The 14706-nt window shown below is 42.8% G+C and overlaps 1 protein-coding gene and 1 long non-coding RNA gene across 6 annotated transcripts in view; one reads left to right on the plus strand and one right to left on the minus strand.

Moving 5' to 3' along the window:
- The window catches only part of TMEM132D (transmembrane protein 132D), a 260679-nt gene extending 250340 nt beyond the window's left edge, over positions 1–10339 (plus strand). For 2 of the 5 annotated variants that reach the window (XM_037377018.1, XM_037377044.1), the window contains 3 exons: positions 701–974; positions 2700–2891; positions 5781–8933. In XM_037377018.1, coding sequence (XP_037232915.1) covers positions 701–974; positions 2700–2891; positions 5781–6962 — 1648 coding nt within the window. In that variant the 3' untranslated portion in view covers positions 6963–8933. Of the gene's footprint in view, positions 1–700; positions 975–2699; positions 2892–5780; positions 8934–9095 lie in introns of those variants that run through there. The other 3 variants (XR_005102580.1, XR_005102581.1, XM_037377034.1) reach the window with 3 other exon arrangements.
- On the minus strand, positions 2876–6865 carry LOC119143137. The gene is made up of 3 exons (XR_005102585.1): positions 6779–6865; positions 4755–4829; positions 2876–2960 (listed from the first exon to the last, which is right to left on the minus strand). It is a non-coding gene; the product is annotated as an uncharacterized LOC119143137 (long non-coding RNA).
- Positions 10340–14706: the final 4367 nt, after the last annotated feature.

Raw genomic sequence — 14706 nt, forward strand, 5'->3', positions numbered from 1 at the left:
CGACAGCTTTACAAATTCTGTCTGTGCCTATACATCAGTGGCATGTGAATGACAGGACAGAGCACAGATGTAGGCATATCTAGACTGTTTGTATCTGTTGCCAGTGTCACGAAGAACAAGAACAAACTGATAAAGTAGATACTTGCTATTCCTACCCACCATTGAAGACACCATTTATTACCAGGTGTGATTCTGTTAGTATCACAGCAAAAAGATGGGGATTTTGGTGCAGATGTGATTTCAACCTAAATGCCATACAGAAAGAGATATGCATGTGTGCAGATGTGCAGACAGAGGAGATTTCCATGGCAACACAAAGAAGGTCCATAAAGAAAAAAGTCTTCAAAGAAAAGAAAAGGCCTTCAAAATAAGGACTAACGTGAAAAATAATGAGCGATATTTGGAGTGGACAATGTGGTAGAGAAGCTAGCAGGCCAGTTGGTGATTTCAGCAGCTGTTTTGGACATCTGAGCAGCCTGGGGGTCTCAGTTATGGACAAGTGAAACACGATAGAATTGGGGGAACACCACTGATTTCAGAAATGCACTGAATGGAGCAGCATCAGCAGAGCAACAGAAGGGGGCAGAGGCCCCCTTGTTCCAGTAACTATGCTGCAGACTTACATCAGCAATAGCTCTCCTGTTGCAAGCTCTCCCAGCATCAGTTTAAATTAATTTTTTTGTTCTTGGTGTTCTACCAGACCAGCCAGGGACAGTGATGATGAAGAAGAGGATGAACGTAAGGGAAGAGGCTGTACCCTTCAGTACCAACATGCAATGGTGCGAGTCCTCACACAGTTTGTGGCCGAAGCCTCAGACCCCGGTGGCCAGCTGAGCTATTTACTGGGTTCTGACTGGCAGATTGACATTACCAACCTGGTGAGTGACTTCATGCAGGTGGAGGAGCCAAGAATTGCTAAGCTGCAGGATGGACAGGTTTTGATTGGGCAGGAGCTCGGAATGACGACGATTCAGGTAGGGAAAATTAATTACTTACTCCTTTTCCTCCATTAACTCACTACCTTGGGTACTGAGGTACTCGATGAGGTGTATAGCAGCTTCTTGCATTAGCAACAGAAATTGGAGCTACAATTTTTGAATGGAGCAGAATTGCAGCAAGGACTGGAAGACACAGAAGAGATGGTTTCTTCTTCTTATCTTGTGCCCTGAAGTAACATAGATTGCAGTTTTAGGAAATTTAGTCCAACCTGTAATCTTGAAGGCTTTTTCTGATTGTTTTTGTCTAAGGCTTTTTTTGAACCATGAGCCAGTATATGGGCTATCACAAGGCATGCAGCTGGTGAAACAGCTTGGTCTTCTCAAAGCCTACATTGACAGAGCGAAGGGTAAAGTAAAAATTAACTAGTGCTTTTTTGAGGAGCTGTTGCTGGAATCTTAAGTCCCATGGGATCAAACTCCTGCATGCCTTGCAAGCTCAAGGAGCATGTTAGAAAATATAAATGTTAGGGTATATTTCAGAAGATGCACAAAGCAATAATAATAATTGGCACATACAGAATGATGTTAGAAGACTGACTGATTAGCGACAACTAAGCAACGTTCTCTAGGGGTGCAGATTTAGCTTCGTTAGTTTCAGCCAATATGGCCGCTGTATATGTGGCTGTGCCTTAGTGTTCCCGCTCTGAAGTCACTCACCTAAACCTATGCATCATCTCACTGGCAGCTTTTCACATATAGTTCTTCTTGCAGTGCAGAGAAATGATGGCCTAGGAAATGGGGTCCCAGAAGGGGGGGTGGGGGGGAAGGAAAGAAAAATAGAAGAGGGAGAGAATTAATTCAGTGATACTGTGAAGTAGAAAACGTGCTAACAAGCACTGGAACAGGACAAAAAAATCTAGCTCTCTAAACCTGCTCATCACCCTAAACTGTCAGACCATAAAATAGCCACCACACCTATGCATAACACAGGTTGTCAGGGCTGGAGAAATGGGATTTGAGATTTTTGACTTCCTGTAAGATCTATAAAGATTTTCTGAATGACTTTACAAAGCTGTGGGACTTACAGTGCTCCAACAAATGCCCACAAAACTGAGGAAATAAAAATCCAAAGAAAAAAGGTGAGAGCAAGTTAGATTTAAAGAATCCCTCGTATAAACTGGTTGAAAAATGCTTTGTACTCTATATGGATCATTAAATTCAACTTGCTTGCTAGTTAGCATTTTTGAGCAGCACATATCAGTGCACTGACCTCCATGCAATCTTTTAACCAAAACAAGTTTTCTCCGTCTACTTTGTATACAGTACCATGAGTGGTTATTATAGTACTACATTAGCCTTTCTTTTTATAGGATAAAAATAAATGCTGTTTATTCGATGGATTTTATATAAATCTACAGATCGCATTATATATATATGCTACCTAAAAATGATCATTAATAAAATAATTGCATTTCACATAAAGATTATATTTACAAATAGTTAAAACATCTGAAGCAGATGTGGTTAGCCTATCACAGAGGTGAATGGCATACCTGATCTCAACTACACTGGTAAAAGATTTTAGAAGCACCTTCTTATTGCAGAAGAATTATAAAATGTGACTAGCCTTTTTTTAATCTGCTAAGAGTAATTTCACTCATCAACATAAATATCACTTATCTGTATTACAGTGGCTTCGTGTAGCTGTTTTGCTTTGTGCTATGCAAAATGGCTGTTGCTAACTTCAGTTTTTCTTTTCAGATCTTGTCCCCCCTTTCAGATGCTATCTTGGCCGAGAAGACAGTGACAGTTCTGGATGAGAAGGTGACAATAACTGACCTGGGAGTGCAGCTGGTGACTGGATTGTCGCTTTCCCTGCAGCTTAGTCCAGGAAGCAATAAGGCCATCTTTGCTACAGCAGTAGCACAAGAGCTGCTCCAGTCTCCGAAGCAGGTATTATTGCCCACATGTATTGTGTTGTAGAAGGATACCACTCTGGTTCACGACATGTGGCCCTACCAGCTGATGGAATCAAGCGGATTTTTATTAGTAATATGCTGATAATACATTTTCTTTATGGCACTTTTTTTCTGAAGGCCACCAGGTGCCCAACAGAAAAACAAATTGCTCATAAACATGGCACTGTGTCTAAACTACTCATCAACAAATAGACATACCCCATCTGTCGTGGCTGCATCCTGTAAATAACACATGCAACCCAACGATGCATTATAACTAAGCAGCAGCAGTCCCCTTACACACACCCATCCACACACCCATCCCTTTCTGTCCCATCCAGCACCTACTACATCACAGGACATATTGCCAACTAGGTTGCCAAGTTCAGCCTACCACCACAGGTATCCAAATCAACCCTTTAAGTCTATCTGTAAAGGAGAAAGTGTTTTGCATTATGCCAAATGGTTCTTCCTTTAGTTACTTTCTGTGAGCATTTTAAGCAGTTGGGGAACATCCCTTTCATCCTGATTCATTACTAGAATATGAATCAGCATCATTGACTCATTTCCTGATTCATGATTTCATGAACCAAATCTTTCCCCCCCTCCCCCCTTATTCTTAGTCCCGTATTGGGGAACCAACAGTTACCAAGGGCTTTTGAACTTTGTCTTGTCCGCATCAGTCCCTGCTTGATATTTGTCTCTGTGTTCTGTCTACATTTGAAATTTAAACTTCTTTTTCAACCCAATCCATTAGTCTTGGTCTTACAACAAGGATGCACTGGGCTCTTCACTCTTAACCATGTGTTGAGCTGTAAAGATAAATGGTCGTGGCATGCACTTTTACAAGCTGGCCAACTGTTGAGATGCTTTACTTCATCATAGGGTCCTACCCTTGGGATGCAAGATGAGAAATAATGCAGTACCACTGTCTTTATGGAGTGATAAAAATCAGGCTCCCATAGTCTTGCCGGAGTTAAGAAATCAATACCGGGCAGCAAGAAATAAGGCCAGTGAGCTAATCAATTGCTGACATGGGGAGTTAAACTATCTTGAAATCAGCCCAAAAGCTGGTGGTGCTGGCATTTAGTTCCCATGTGCTGCCCAGCACTGGCATTTCAGCATTTCAGTTCCCAGAAATGGAGTCTAGATGAGTACACCTCTCAATGCAGGGGTACAGTCAGAACAACATTGGATCACCATTAAACCAGTGAGGAAGATGTGCACGCTCCAGCCTTAAAGGACTGATACCATTGTGAAAGGCATCTGATTCCTTCCGTTGCTTAGTACGTGATTTTTGAGCACAATCTCTATAAGCAAAGCATTGCAAAATTATTTCATGATGATGCAGGTTTAAGCAACATGGTGGGAGGGTGAGAGCTGATGACATAAATTCTATGCAGCCTTCAAGAAACATCCAAAGATTAATAAATACAAAGCCAGGGTTTATGATTGTGTCAGCAAAGTCTTAGGGCTCTGTCCTGATACAGAGGCAGAAGCAAATCTCCCATTGAAGCATGGGGAGCTTTACGGCTGTAAGGATTTCAGAATCAGGCCAGCAGATTATGCACAATACAATCCAAAAAGATGGGAGGCTTATTCTCTGTGATCTGAACAGGTGAATGACTATGTGCTAGAAACAATTTAAAAGATAATCGTATGTATTTATTCTCTGTATATATGTTGAATTAGAATGTAAATATCGTCTGTTTGAAAAACTACTTATTTAAAGAAACAAGACTTTTAGAATCACGCTTCCCACAAGTACAGTTATTAATCTGTTGGTTGGGTGTTTGTCTGTCTGTCAGGCTTTCTCTGAGAGCCGGGTGATCCCAACTCTTACCACGCAAGAGCTCACCTTATTTTAGACAGCAAAGAATCTGCTCATCCAGCCAGGAGTCTGTCTGGTGTGGATTCTTCAGTGTCTAATATGCTGCAAAGACACCAGCAGAAACAGAGCAAGTCAGACCATCAGAAGCAGGAATTAGTTTCCAGAAGAGCAATCTGAATTTTGTCTGTAAATGATTGATGTGTGAATGCCAAGATTTTTTCAGGTAGCACAATTTTCAAGAGCCATTTGAGAGTCCTTAGAGGACATGACTTTCAGAAATGGGCAAGCACTGAAAATCTAAGAATACTTTAAAATATTTCAAGTTAGAAACCAAAAGTCAAGATTCCCAGGAATGTTGCATCATTACACACATGCAAGTACAGAATTAGTACTCAGGTGTGACCCATTTACATTCAGTAAGCTTCCATGCATTCTGAAGTATACAGTCTGCATTGCTGTGACATGAGATTAAATATTTATTATTGTCTTGCTTTTAATTGCTAACAAGCATGAAAATTACCCTGGCTGTTTCCTAAAGAAGGAACTGATTGGTTTTCTCTGGTTGTACAAAATACATATTGAAATTGAGAGACAAAAATTCAAGGACTGGTGGTATGAAGCCATGTATGGACCAACTTGCTATGGCGGGTATTTTTTAACGTGTTGTCTGTAACAAGAGTAGCCTTTGTATTATAATCAGTTTAGAAATCATGTTGTTGGGTTTTTTTCATTGAAGTATACAACAGTAAGTGATCTTAGTCACCAGTAATGCTTTCTGACATGCAATTTATTATGGTCCTAAAGTAGATTCTGCAGAGCCCAGGGGATACACCTCCTTTAAGGACCTTTGGGGGAACAAATCTTACTATCAGTGAGTGTTTTAAACTAGTATTTCTCTGTATCTTGGCAAGATACTAATTTTATTGCTCTCCCTTTTTATTTCTTTTCTGGTTATAAATGGTATATGGATCTCGTGAGGAGAATGGAGTAGACCAGGACAGAACATATTTCCCTCAATGTTCTTTCTGAGTGTATTTGTTTTATGTATTACAGGAAGCAGCCATGAGCTGCTGGATCCAGTTCAGTGATGGATCCGTCATGCCCCTGGATATTTTTGACTCCAAAGACTTCTCCTTGTCAGTTACATCTCTGGATGAGAAGGTGGTCTCCATTCACCATGACCCCAAGTTCAAGTGGCCTGTGATTGCTGCTGAGACAGAAGGCCAGGGGACACTGGTGAAGGTAGAGATGGTGATCAGTGAGTCATGCCAGAAATCCAAAAGAAAGAGCATCTTAGCTGTTGGAAGTGGTAGCATTAGAGTCAAGTTTGGACAGAGTGATGCTAACGCTAACATCAGTGACAGTAAACACAGGGGTGCTGGTGTCCACCTAGATAATCGTGCCAGTGACTGGCATCAAAAAAACAGTTTTCAGGAAAGACCTGGGCTAGATGGCCAGTACTACAGCTCCTCAATGGGCCTTGAGCAAGGCAAAGGAACCACCACTCAAAGGCCTATTTTAAACAAAAAAGAAGACAGAGAAAGCCTCCTGGATGACAACAGTCACCTGCAGAACATCCCAATAGACTTCACAAGTTTCCCTGCACAGGTGGATCTGCCAAGAAACAATGGAGATTTTGAAGAGAATGACCTAGTCCAGGCACCTAGGGGACTGAGCGATCTGGAGATAGGAATGTATGCTCTTCTGGGAGTCTTTTGCCTGGCAATTCTGGTCTTCCTTATCAATTGTGTCACTTTTGCTTTGAAGTACAGAAACAAACAAGCTCCCTTTGAAGAGCAAGAAGGCATGAGCCACTCTCATGACTGGGTTGGGCTAAGCAACAGGACAGAACTTCTGGAGAATCACGTGAATTTCTCAACCCAACAGGATGAACGTATCACAGCCATTGACAGAGGAGTGGACTACGAAGAGAGCAAATATCTCCTCAACACAAATGCCCCCAAAAATATTAATGGACAGTCTTTTAGGTCTACTGAGTCCACATTTACTGAAGGGAAAGAACAGAAAAGTGAACCAACTACTTCTCCTACCTCTAAGAGGAAACGGGTTAAATTCACCACCTTTACCACCATCTCCTCTAATGATGGGTGTCCAACTGTCAACTCGATCTTGATGAGTAGTGAGGATGACATTAAATGGGTCTGCCAGGATATGGACCTGGGGGAGTGCAAAGAGCTTAAAAACTATATGGAGAGATTACATGAAAATGTGTAATGAGACACAAAAGACCTTTTTGTTTGGTTGGTTTGTTTGTTTGTTTTTCACTCACCTTCTGCCTTTAATTTCGGGTAGTGGGGCAAAACATTGTAGTGAAAACAAGAATCAGCTAGTGAATACTAACTCAATGGAGCCCCAAGAAGCCATCCAAAAGCAGCTGGGAGAGCAGAGATCCTGGACAGCTCTTAAAAGTCAAGTCTTCTCTGTGCTCAGAGTTGGAAGTGAGAGATGTGTGTGGCTTTTTGATGCATGATAACATGGAAAAAAAACGCAACTTGGCAAAATAATATGGTTGCATTCTCTGAGCTTTCCCAGGAAATCAATAAATATAACAAACTCCAGTGCAGTTTGGATATTACAAAGTTCGCACAGCTCTACTGTTCAATATTGCAAGGTTTAGTTAAAAGCAAAAATGGTGTCAGAATAAATAGATCCATGAAGAGAGCTTGTCACTCAATCCATAGGCAGAGAATATACCTCCAAGAACATTAATTTAAAGCTGACAAAACCCAACAGTGTGAGCAAAGAGCTCCCAGAGCTGAAAAGTCATGAGTTTCCAAAGAATCTGGAGGGGGGGGAAAGGAGTAACAGGGCTGTTGACTAACCAGCATGTTTGCCTCCCAAGCACTGAGTACAGATACATACACACAGTTAAGACTGAAACTCTCTTTTTAGGTAGATGCCAAGGTAATAAATTTTGCCAGCCAATTTTCAGTATTTCATAATTTGTAAAATAGGAGAAGATGTAATCTAGACTAAGAATATCACTCATATAAAGGAAGGTCTGTTCTGGAAAGTTTGAGACAGCAAGCTATTTTTAAAAGTCCACTTTGATTGTCCTGTTTCAGATTTGTATTCCCAGCCATTTCCCTGGAGCAGTACCCATTTGGTAACCTGAGGGCACTTACGAGCATCAGTCAACCTTGGAAGCATGTGGTTTCCTCCTTCCCTTCCATGCGCACTCGCTTCTCTACGGTGTGCTGTTGCCAAGCTCAGACACGGTTGGTACCACGCTGTTACTTGCTTTACATGCTGTCAATTACCAAAGTTGGCCACTCTCTTGGGTAAGTGTAACTTGTGCTGAACTCAGACACCAACAGCACCTGCCTCTTCATCTGTCCCCTTCCCTGGGAGAAGTCAAGTTTTTCAGTTCCTTCTGCTCGTGCTTCTTTAGACCCCTACTCAACACGTTTAGAGGGCATTTGAAGGTCACAGGAATGCTGCACATTCAGCATTGAAACCTGAACAGCTAAATGCAGTAGATAACAATTTTTTTTTTCTCCCAGAGGTGATGATTATCTTTTGTTTTCCCCTGAGAAGGATGTACATACGGTAGGATTTCAGAGATTATCCTTTGAATCCGTTGTGCCCTCCAGCCCTAAAACCATGACGTTTTTTGTGAGGTCCAAAAGCAATCTCCAATGACCAGTGGCAAAGTGCCAAAGCAGTAACTAAAATCCAGCTTGTATTTCAAGTTTTCCTTTATTTTCCAGAGTGAGTCCTCGCCCTTCTTTTATTAGTAAGTCTCTTTCTGTCATTGCATCTAGGTTGCTGAGTTTAATGCACACCCGCCCTCCCACAAACACTTAGATTGAATCCCTCTATATTTAGAATGTACTGTAGATTGTAAGAATGTAATATATATATTTATAAACATGCCAACTGTGAATAAAATTTGCATTTTAGTGGCTTCATCTTTTTTCCTACTCTGAACGCCTCTTCCCTTTTACTGTCTGAACGTTTATCCTAAAAGAGACTGGCAGCAATATGGAGACTTGTCCTTTGATGGAACGCTGAATTAAGGCTCAGGGCACCATCTAGTCTCAAAAGTTTTACATTGTGCAATGTTAGGGGGAGAAGGTAAAACATCAACAACATGTTATGCTACGGATGTATTTGCACCAAGTCACCCTTCCAAGATTTGAAACTATTTGCAAATAAATCCACATGCATATTTCTCTCCTGAAAGCCTGTTATATGAGTTTCTGATTTTGGAGCTGTTGGGAAGATCTGCATTTGGCTAAATGTGTTTTAAACACACTTTAAAACAGTAAGTTGGTGTGAATAAAGTGTGCCCAAAATTTTGGAGAGCAATTATTTGCACATCAGATGGTTTTTGCTTTTTTTCAGTACCTCTCATCATGGCCTGGACTACTCCTGTGCAAGCTCAAGGACAAAGTGCAACAGTAAGGACAGCTGCAGCGCAGGGCCCAGACTAGCTCTGGATGAGCGCTCAGGTGAGGGAAGCATCCTTGGTGGTGTATCAAAGCACTGCAGCCTCCCAGCAGTTTCAGCGGTGGTCTAGCCCCCTGTCTTGCCTCCAAATCTGGAGCTCTTTTGGGTGTTTTTTACACATCGCTACATTGTGTTCACAGAGTTACCCTCAGCGATGTGGAGGTCAGGGTAAAAGTGGCCAAATCTCAGCTGGCAGTCTGTGCGGATCAGATGTGTGCATGCATGAAAGATTGTCTTGCAAAAGCGTCCCTGCACGGCCAGTCTTTCTCCTTCAGAAAGAGCAGGCACAAGCCATGCTGGGAGGAGGCTGTCAGAATTGCTTTACCAGTGAGTTGCTATGGTAAACCCAGATTTCTGCATTAGCTGCCTCTGGGGAACATGAATAACTAACAGCAAGTTCATCTGGTAGCACAATCCGCCGAAATGAGCTAGGACAAAACAGCCACCAGCTACGATGCTAAGGGTACTGACATTCAGATTCATGCCTTTCTGCTTGCTCAGAGATCCCTGCTGTCTTCCACAGCTGTAGCTTGCTATTATCCATGGAGCAGGACTAATTAATAGTATGGAGTGATCTTTGTCCATAGATCTCAAAGTGCTCTGAGCCAGGTGGATTCCTTATTGACATGGAGAACACCAAGGTTAAGTGATTTGCCCAAAGTTACAGAAAATCTATGGCAAAACCTGGGCATAGAGACATCACTTCTCCCCACCCCCCCTTTAATGTTTCAGTCACTGAGCATCCTGAGCTCTGCTCAAGGAGAAGCCAGAGTGGATTGTGGCCATCTGTATGCAAGCAAACACTCTTAGCTAATCTCCTAGTAGCACAATAAATCAACTTCCTATAGAAATTTTTTTAATGTATCTGTTGGGGTGTGGGTATGTTCACTTTTTTCACAGTGCAAGGCCCATATTTTTGAGTGAGTTTCTGCATCATGGAGTATCTCGGGAGGGAAAGCTTGTGTTTCAGGCAATAATATGAGATGCCCATTTGGCACTTGAAGGGGGCTACATTCTGTTCCCCTTCATAAAAACAGTGATGGTGTTTAGATGCTGCATGCATATAACATTTTGCTGCGGCTCCCACTGGCTATCTCTTGAGCCTGATAAGGAGCCCTGCTAATAGCGATAGGTCTTCTCTGTGTGTTAATTACTTTTTTTTTTTTTTTTTGGCTGTTGCCTTCTTATTTTCATGTTTAAGTCTCTTTTCATGTGAGTAGCTAGACTGATACAGGCATGTTAACAGAAGAGAATATATCTGATGCACTTTGGCTTTTCTTTATATATTAATACAATCAGGAGTAGAAACTCGATTGTCCTATAAATCAGGTAAGCTGGTTCTTTACTGTCTTCCTTCATTTTAAAAGCTTCCCCTTCAGCAGTCTAAAATATGTAGTGGTTTAGACCAAGCTGCATTAATACAGCAGGGAATTCAAAGTCTGAGCAAGGCAGCTAAGTAATTGTTTTGGAACAATAGTTCTACAGAGTTAAGTGACTTGAAAAAACAGAATAGGTATTAAATCGATGTGCAGCCTGCACTAAGTAGCTCTAGAAACTACTTTCACACCTCGTTTCCATGACGAATGAGATGTAAATGAAATGATCACACTGGAAACACTTCAGCTCTGTGTATGCTCAGCTTCTCCAAGACTGGCTGCTCTCATTCCCCTGTGGTCTGAGGGGCTGCTTCATTGTGGAAGATCCTTAGTGAGAGCTAAAGACTAATGTACTACAATTTCCAAGTGTTTCAGGTGTGTCACTTAGGAGAGAGTGTCTGTTGGACTCATGTATGTATTGATCAACCAGAGTCCAGTAAGCATCACTGAAGAATTAACTCATGCAAGGAGCTATCACTGCCAAATATTGTGTTTAGGAAATGGCACAAGCATTTAAAAAAAAAACAACAACAATCTCTCAGAGATGAATTTATTTAGTCCTTGAAAGCCCAGGAACTCTGTCACATATTTCTGTGTTTATTGTAGTACTATATCCTATCCATGCACAGCATTAGAGCACTGCAGCAACACATGCTAACTGCCTACAGTACAATACCTACCATAGAAAATCAGTTCTATGTTACTACCAGCCCACACTGTCAGAAGTACAGAAGACAGCGTGTAGAGCAATGAAGGCAGTGGGTTGATTGACATGGATGATGTGCAGCTGTAGCTCATTCCTGCTAAGTAGTTAAATAGCCCTGAGGAGTGTAGGAGAGGTGGCTGACTGGAGGAGGAGCAGTAGTTAGTTGGTCTCTGGAGGAAGGAGAAACAGATGTGCAGTAGAATCTGCCTGATGATAAAGCCTTGTTGCAGCTGATAGCTTGTTTATGCATGCAACAACAGTGTACCTGTTTTTGTAGTAGGAGAGGCTTGTGTCCTGCAGGAGAGTTACATGGTGCCAACCTGAGCTCCTTACACAGGGGTAGCAGAACTAACTGTTCTTCACTGCCATGTTGGCCTCAGAATGAGCTGCTCTGGGACAGGTAGGAGACCAGGAGAGCTCTAAAACAAGGTAGGATACCACTTGCAAAGTGCTGAGGAGATGGGATTCGTGCTTGCTTCCAGTTAATTTCTCACTGTTTGAAAACTCCGTAGGAGGGGCTGCTTATGCACTTAACATCAGGCATATGTTTAAGCACTTTTCTGAATGGATGTTTGGTCTCCAACAGCCATCATCTTCCTCGTGCATAAATAATGCCTCTTTCCTGTGACATTGGTGAGTGTGCTGGTTGGCTTCTTAGTGAGAGCTTTAATAGATGAAGTTCAAAAATGGCAGCAATAATGGCCTGAGAAGAGCAGAGCACAGCACCTGGTATATTGTGCCCATAATCAGGAGTGTTAGGAGGGCCAGGGTTACATGAGTCAAGCAAGTATGCCTGAAACTGTATAATTTTCAACCTTTTTGCTGATTTGATATGAAGACCTCTGTCAACAAATCCTTCATTATGCAGACTTCCTGCTCCAGCTCTGGAAGGAACAGCAAATTAAGCAGCCCACATATGTAATATTAATGGCTGGAGAAGCAGCACTGCTACTCTGTTTGTATGTACTGCCAATGCTCATTAAAAAATTCCTGTCACATTGGAAGGATGGCTGGTAGATTACATACGACAAGTTCATGCATCTGTCTCCTTAAGACAGCCCCCAGAGCCTGGAGGGACATGTTCGGTACTGAACCACATTTGTTTGCACCATCTACCAGAACTCACTTGCTCCTTGTTTTGGTGGGTACAAATGAGGCCACCTGTTGAATTCCCCTTCTGCAATCACAGACACTTCTCTAACTCTGATGCTGTGCCAGCACACTGACAGTGGCTGGATATTACCTATTTGGTTCCTGAATTCAGTGGCAGAACTCAAACCAGTATTACGAGCACAGAAATTTTGCAATTTTGAAATGTAACAGGGACTCTGCTTGTTCATGTTCAGACCTTTGTTCCTAATAATTAAACTAGAGCTTTCTACAGTCAGTTAACATATTAATGACCTAAAAACCAGAGAGCTTCACTGTTCAGCCCAGATGACAGGAGACTGCAAAGATGATTTAAGAGTCCCATTTTCAATATTTTGCTCAGTAAGCACAGATGAACAGCATGGAGGAGAAAAGGATAGAAGTAAGGCGGCTATACTCTCCATGAGCACTGCTTTCTTTAGCACATGCTGGATGTGTCTAGCTGCCTGTAGCAGAAGCATGGGTGCAGTGGTAGCTACAGATTTTCACTGCAGCTTATCCCCCATCTGCTCCTGCATATTAGCATCTTGGCCTGCTTATACAGAGGCCAGTTCCAGGAGCTGGTCCTGGGAGCCCCAGCTGCATCCCTGTGTGGCAATGCTCAGGAGAAAAGCACAGAGCAACTTTCTTTCAGTGAGCCATCAAAATCACAAGTTTTCTCTGAGCAGCTCACCCCTTGTGCTATGCCATGAGGCCCCACTGCAGAACTGACAGGTATCACCCACCAATTGCCTCTGCCTGTGTGAGCGTTCAGGGCTGCCCAACCTCTTCGGTATCTCACTGGGTATTAATAGAGAAGTGTGGGCTTAAGAGCAGGTGCTAAATGGGTCCCCAAGAGCTTTAGTTCTTCTCCCAGCACTGACAATCCATGTGCCTCTGCTTCCTCTATTGCGCCTTCTGGATTGTTTGCTTAGATTAAAGTCTGCAGGACTGTGCCCTGCCTGCGCTGCTGCACAAGCAGGGCCATGTTGTTTGGTGGCAAGTGATATTGCACAATCCCATGTGCCCCTGTTTCTCCAGCAAATTCTTTGTCTGACTGACTGCAGACACCAATTTTCCATCTTGTTGTCATCAAGCCAAAAACCCAAATCACTGTGCTCCTCTCTGCCATTAATAATTTTTGCAGGGTATTTTTCTCAGTCCTCCCTCTCAGGCCTCATCAATACCTTTGCTCTTAGTGTTTGGCATTCCCTTCTGTTCTGCCAGTCAGAATATCAAGGTCAAATCAATTGCTTTTGTGTTTCTCCCTTAAATAAATAGTGTCGGGCTGCCATGTCCTAACACAAAATATTTTGTAATGAAAAATCCCAAGTATTGATCAGACCTAGTTCTGTACCTAGCTCTCTGCACAGGCTTGATGGTAGCTTTCATATAGCACTCAATAATGTGTCTTTTGCAAGACCAATTCATACAGCTTAAAGAGGCATTTTTGGCAGGCTGCAGGCGCAAGGTCAGAAATACTTTTTTCATTACACTGCATAGCCCCCACACAGTCATGCCAGCCCCTGAAGAGCCAAGAGGATTTTTTGTTTTGTCCCCTGGTCTAGTATAGCACCAGTGTCCCCCACTCCTAAAGCATCAGTGATGAGGGACTGTAATTGAAGAGGATGCTCTTCCAACCTAATTATAATGATTTGTGAGACTACTGGGAATGATGGCTGCAAAGCAACAGCAGACAGAGAGGACAGACAGACAATCTGAGCACCATTACTCAAATCAGGTCTTAACCCAGGGGAATTTCAAGGTTTTGAAGCAAGAGATGTGCCAGAGTGCAGAAAAATTTGCTAACAGCTGAATTGCGCTGCTTTGATGCTCCTAAAAACATAACATTACCCTCTCCTCTTTGGAGTCACGCCCTTACATCTTGAAAGCCTGGCTCAGCTTCTCATCACTACCCCTCAGCAATGGCCTGGGCTATAAATGGCCTCTCCTCCATTTGGGACATAGGCTTGGAAGCTCTGTAGAGGATGGAGAAAAAGAAAGTGGCAGAGGGGGGAGAAAGGAGCAAAGGGGACTTAGCTAAGCTGGGACAAGGGAGGCCTGACCTGTTGGGAAGGGGAACAGCAATAAACACTGCCATTTCTGGGCTTCAGGAGGTGTCGACAGCCTGTCTGTGTACTGCAGAGTGCCCAGCTACCCCTGAAAGCAGACCTGAGCTGTCAGGAACAGTGCGGTCTGTAGTAGGATTTGCAGGGCTCTGGGTGTCACCTGCTCAGCCTGGGAGGGCCTGGGCTGTGTCTCACCTGCCTTCTGCCTGCCTCAGCCCAGCCTGGGC

This window comes from Falco rusticolus, chromosome 1 (assembly GCF_015220075.1).
Source record: "Falco rusticolus isolate bFalRus1 chromosome 1, bFalRus1.pri, whole genome shotgun sequence".
NCBI classification, from domain to species: Eukaryota; Metazoa; Chordata; class Aves; order Falconiformes; family Falconidae; genus Falco; species Falco rusticolus.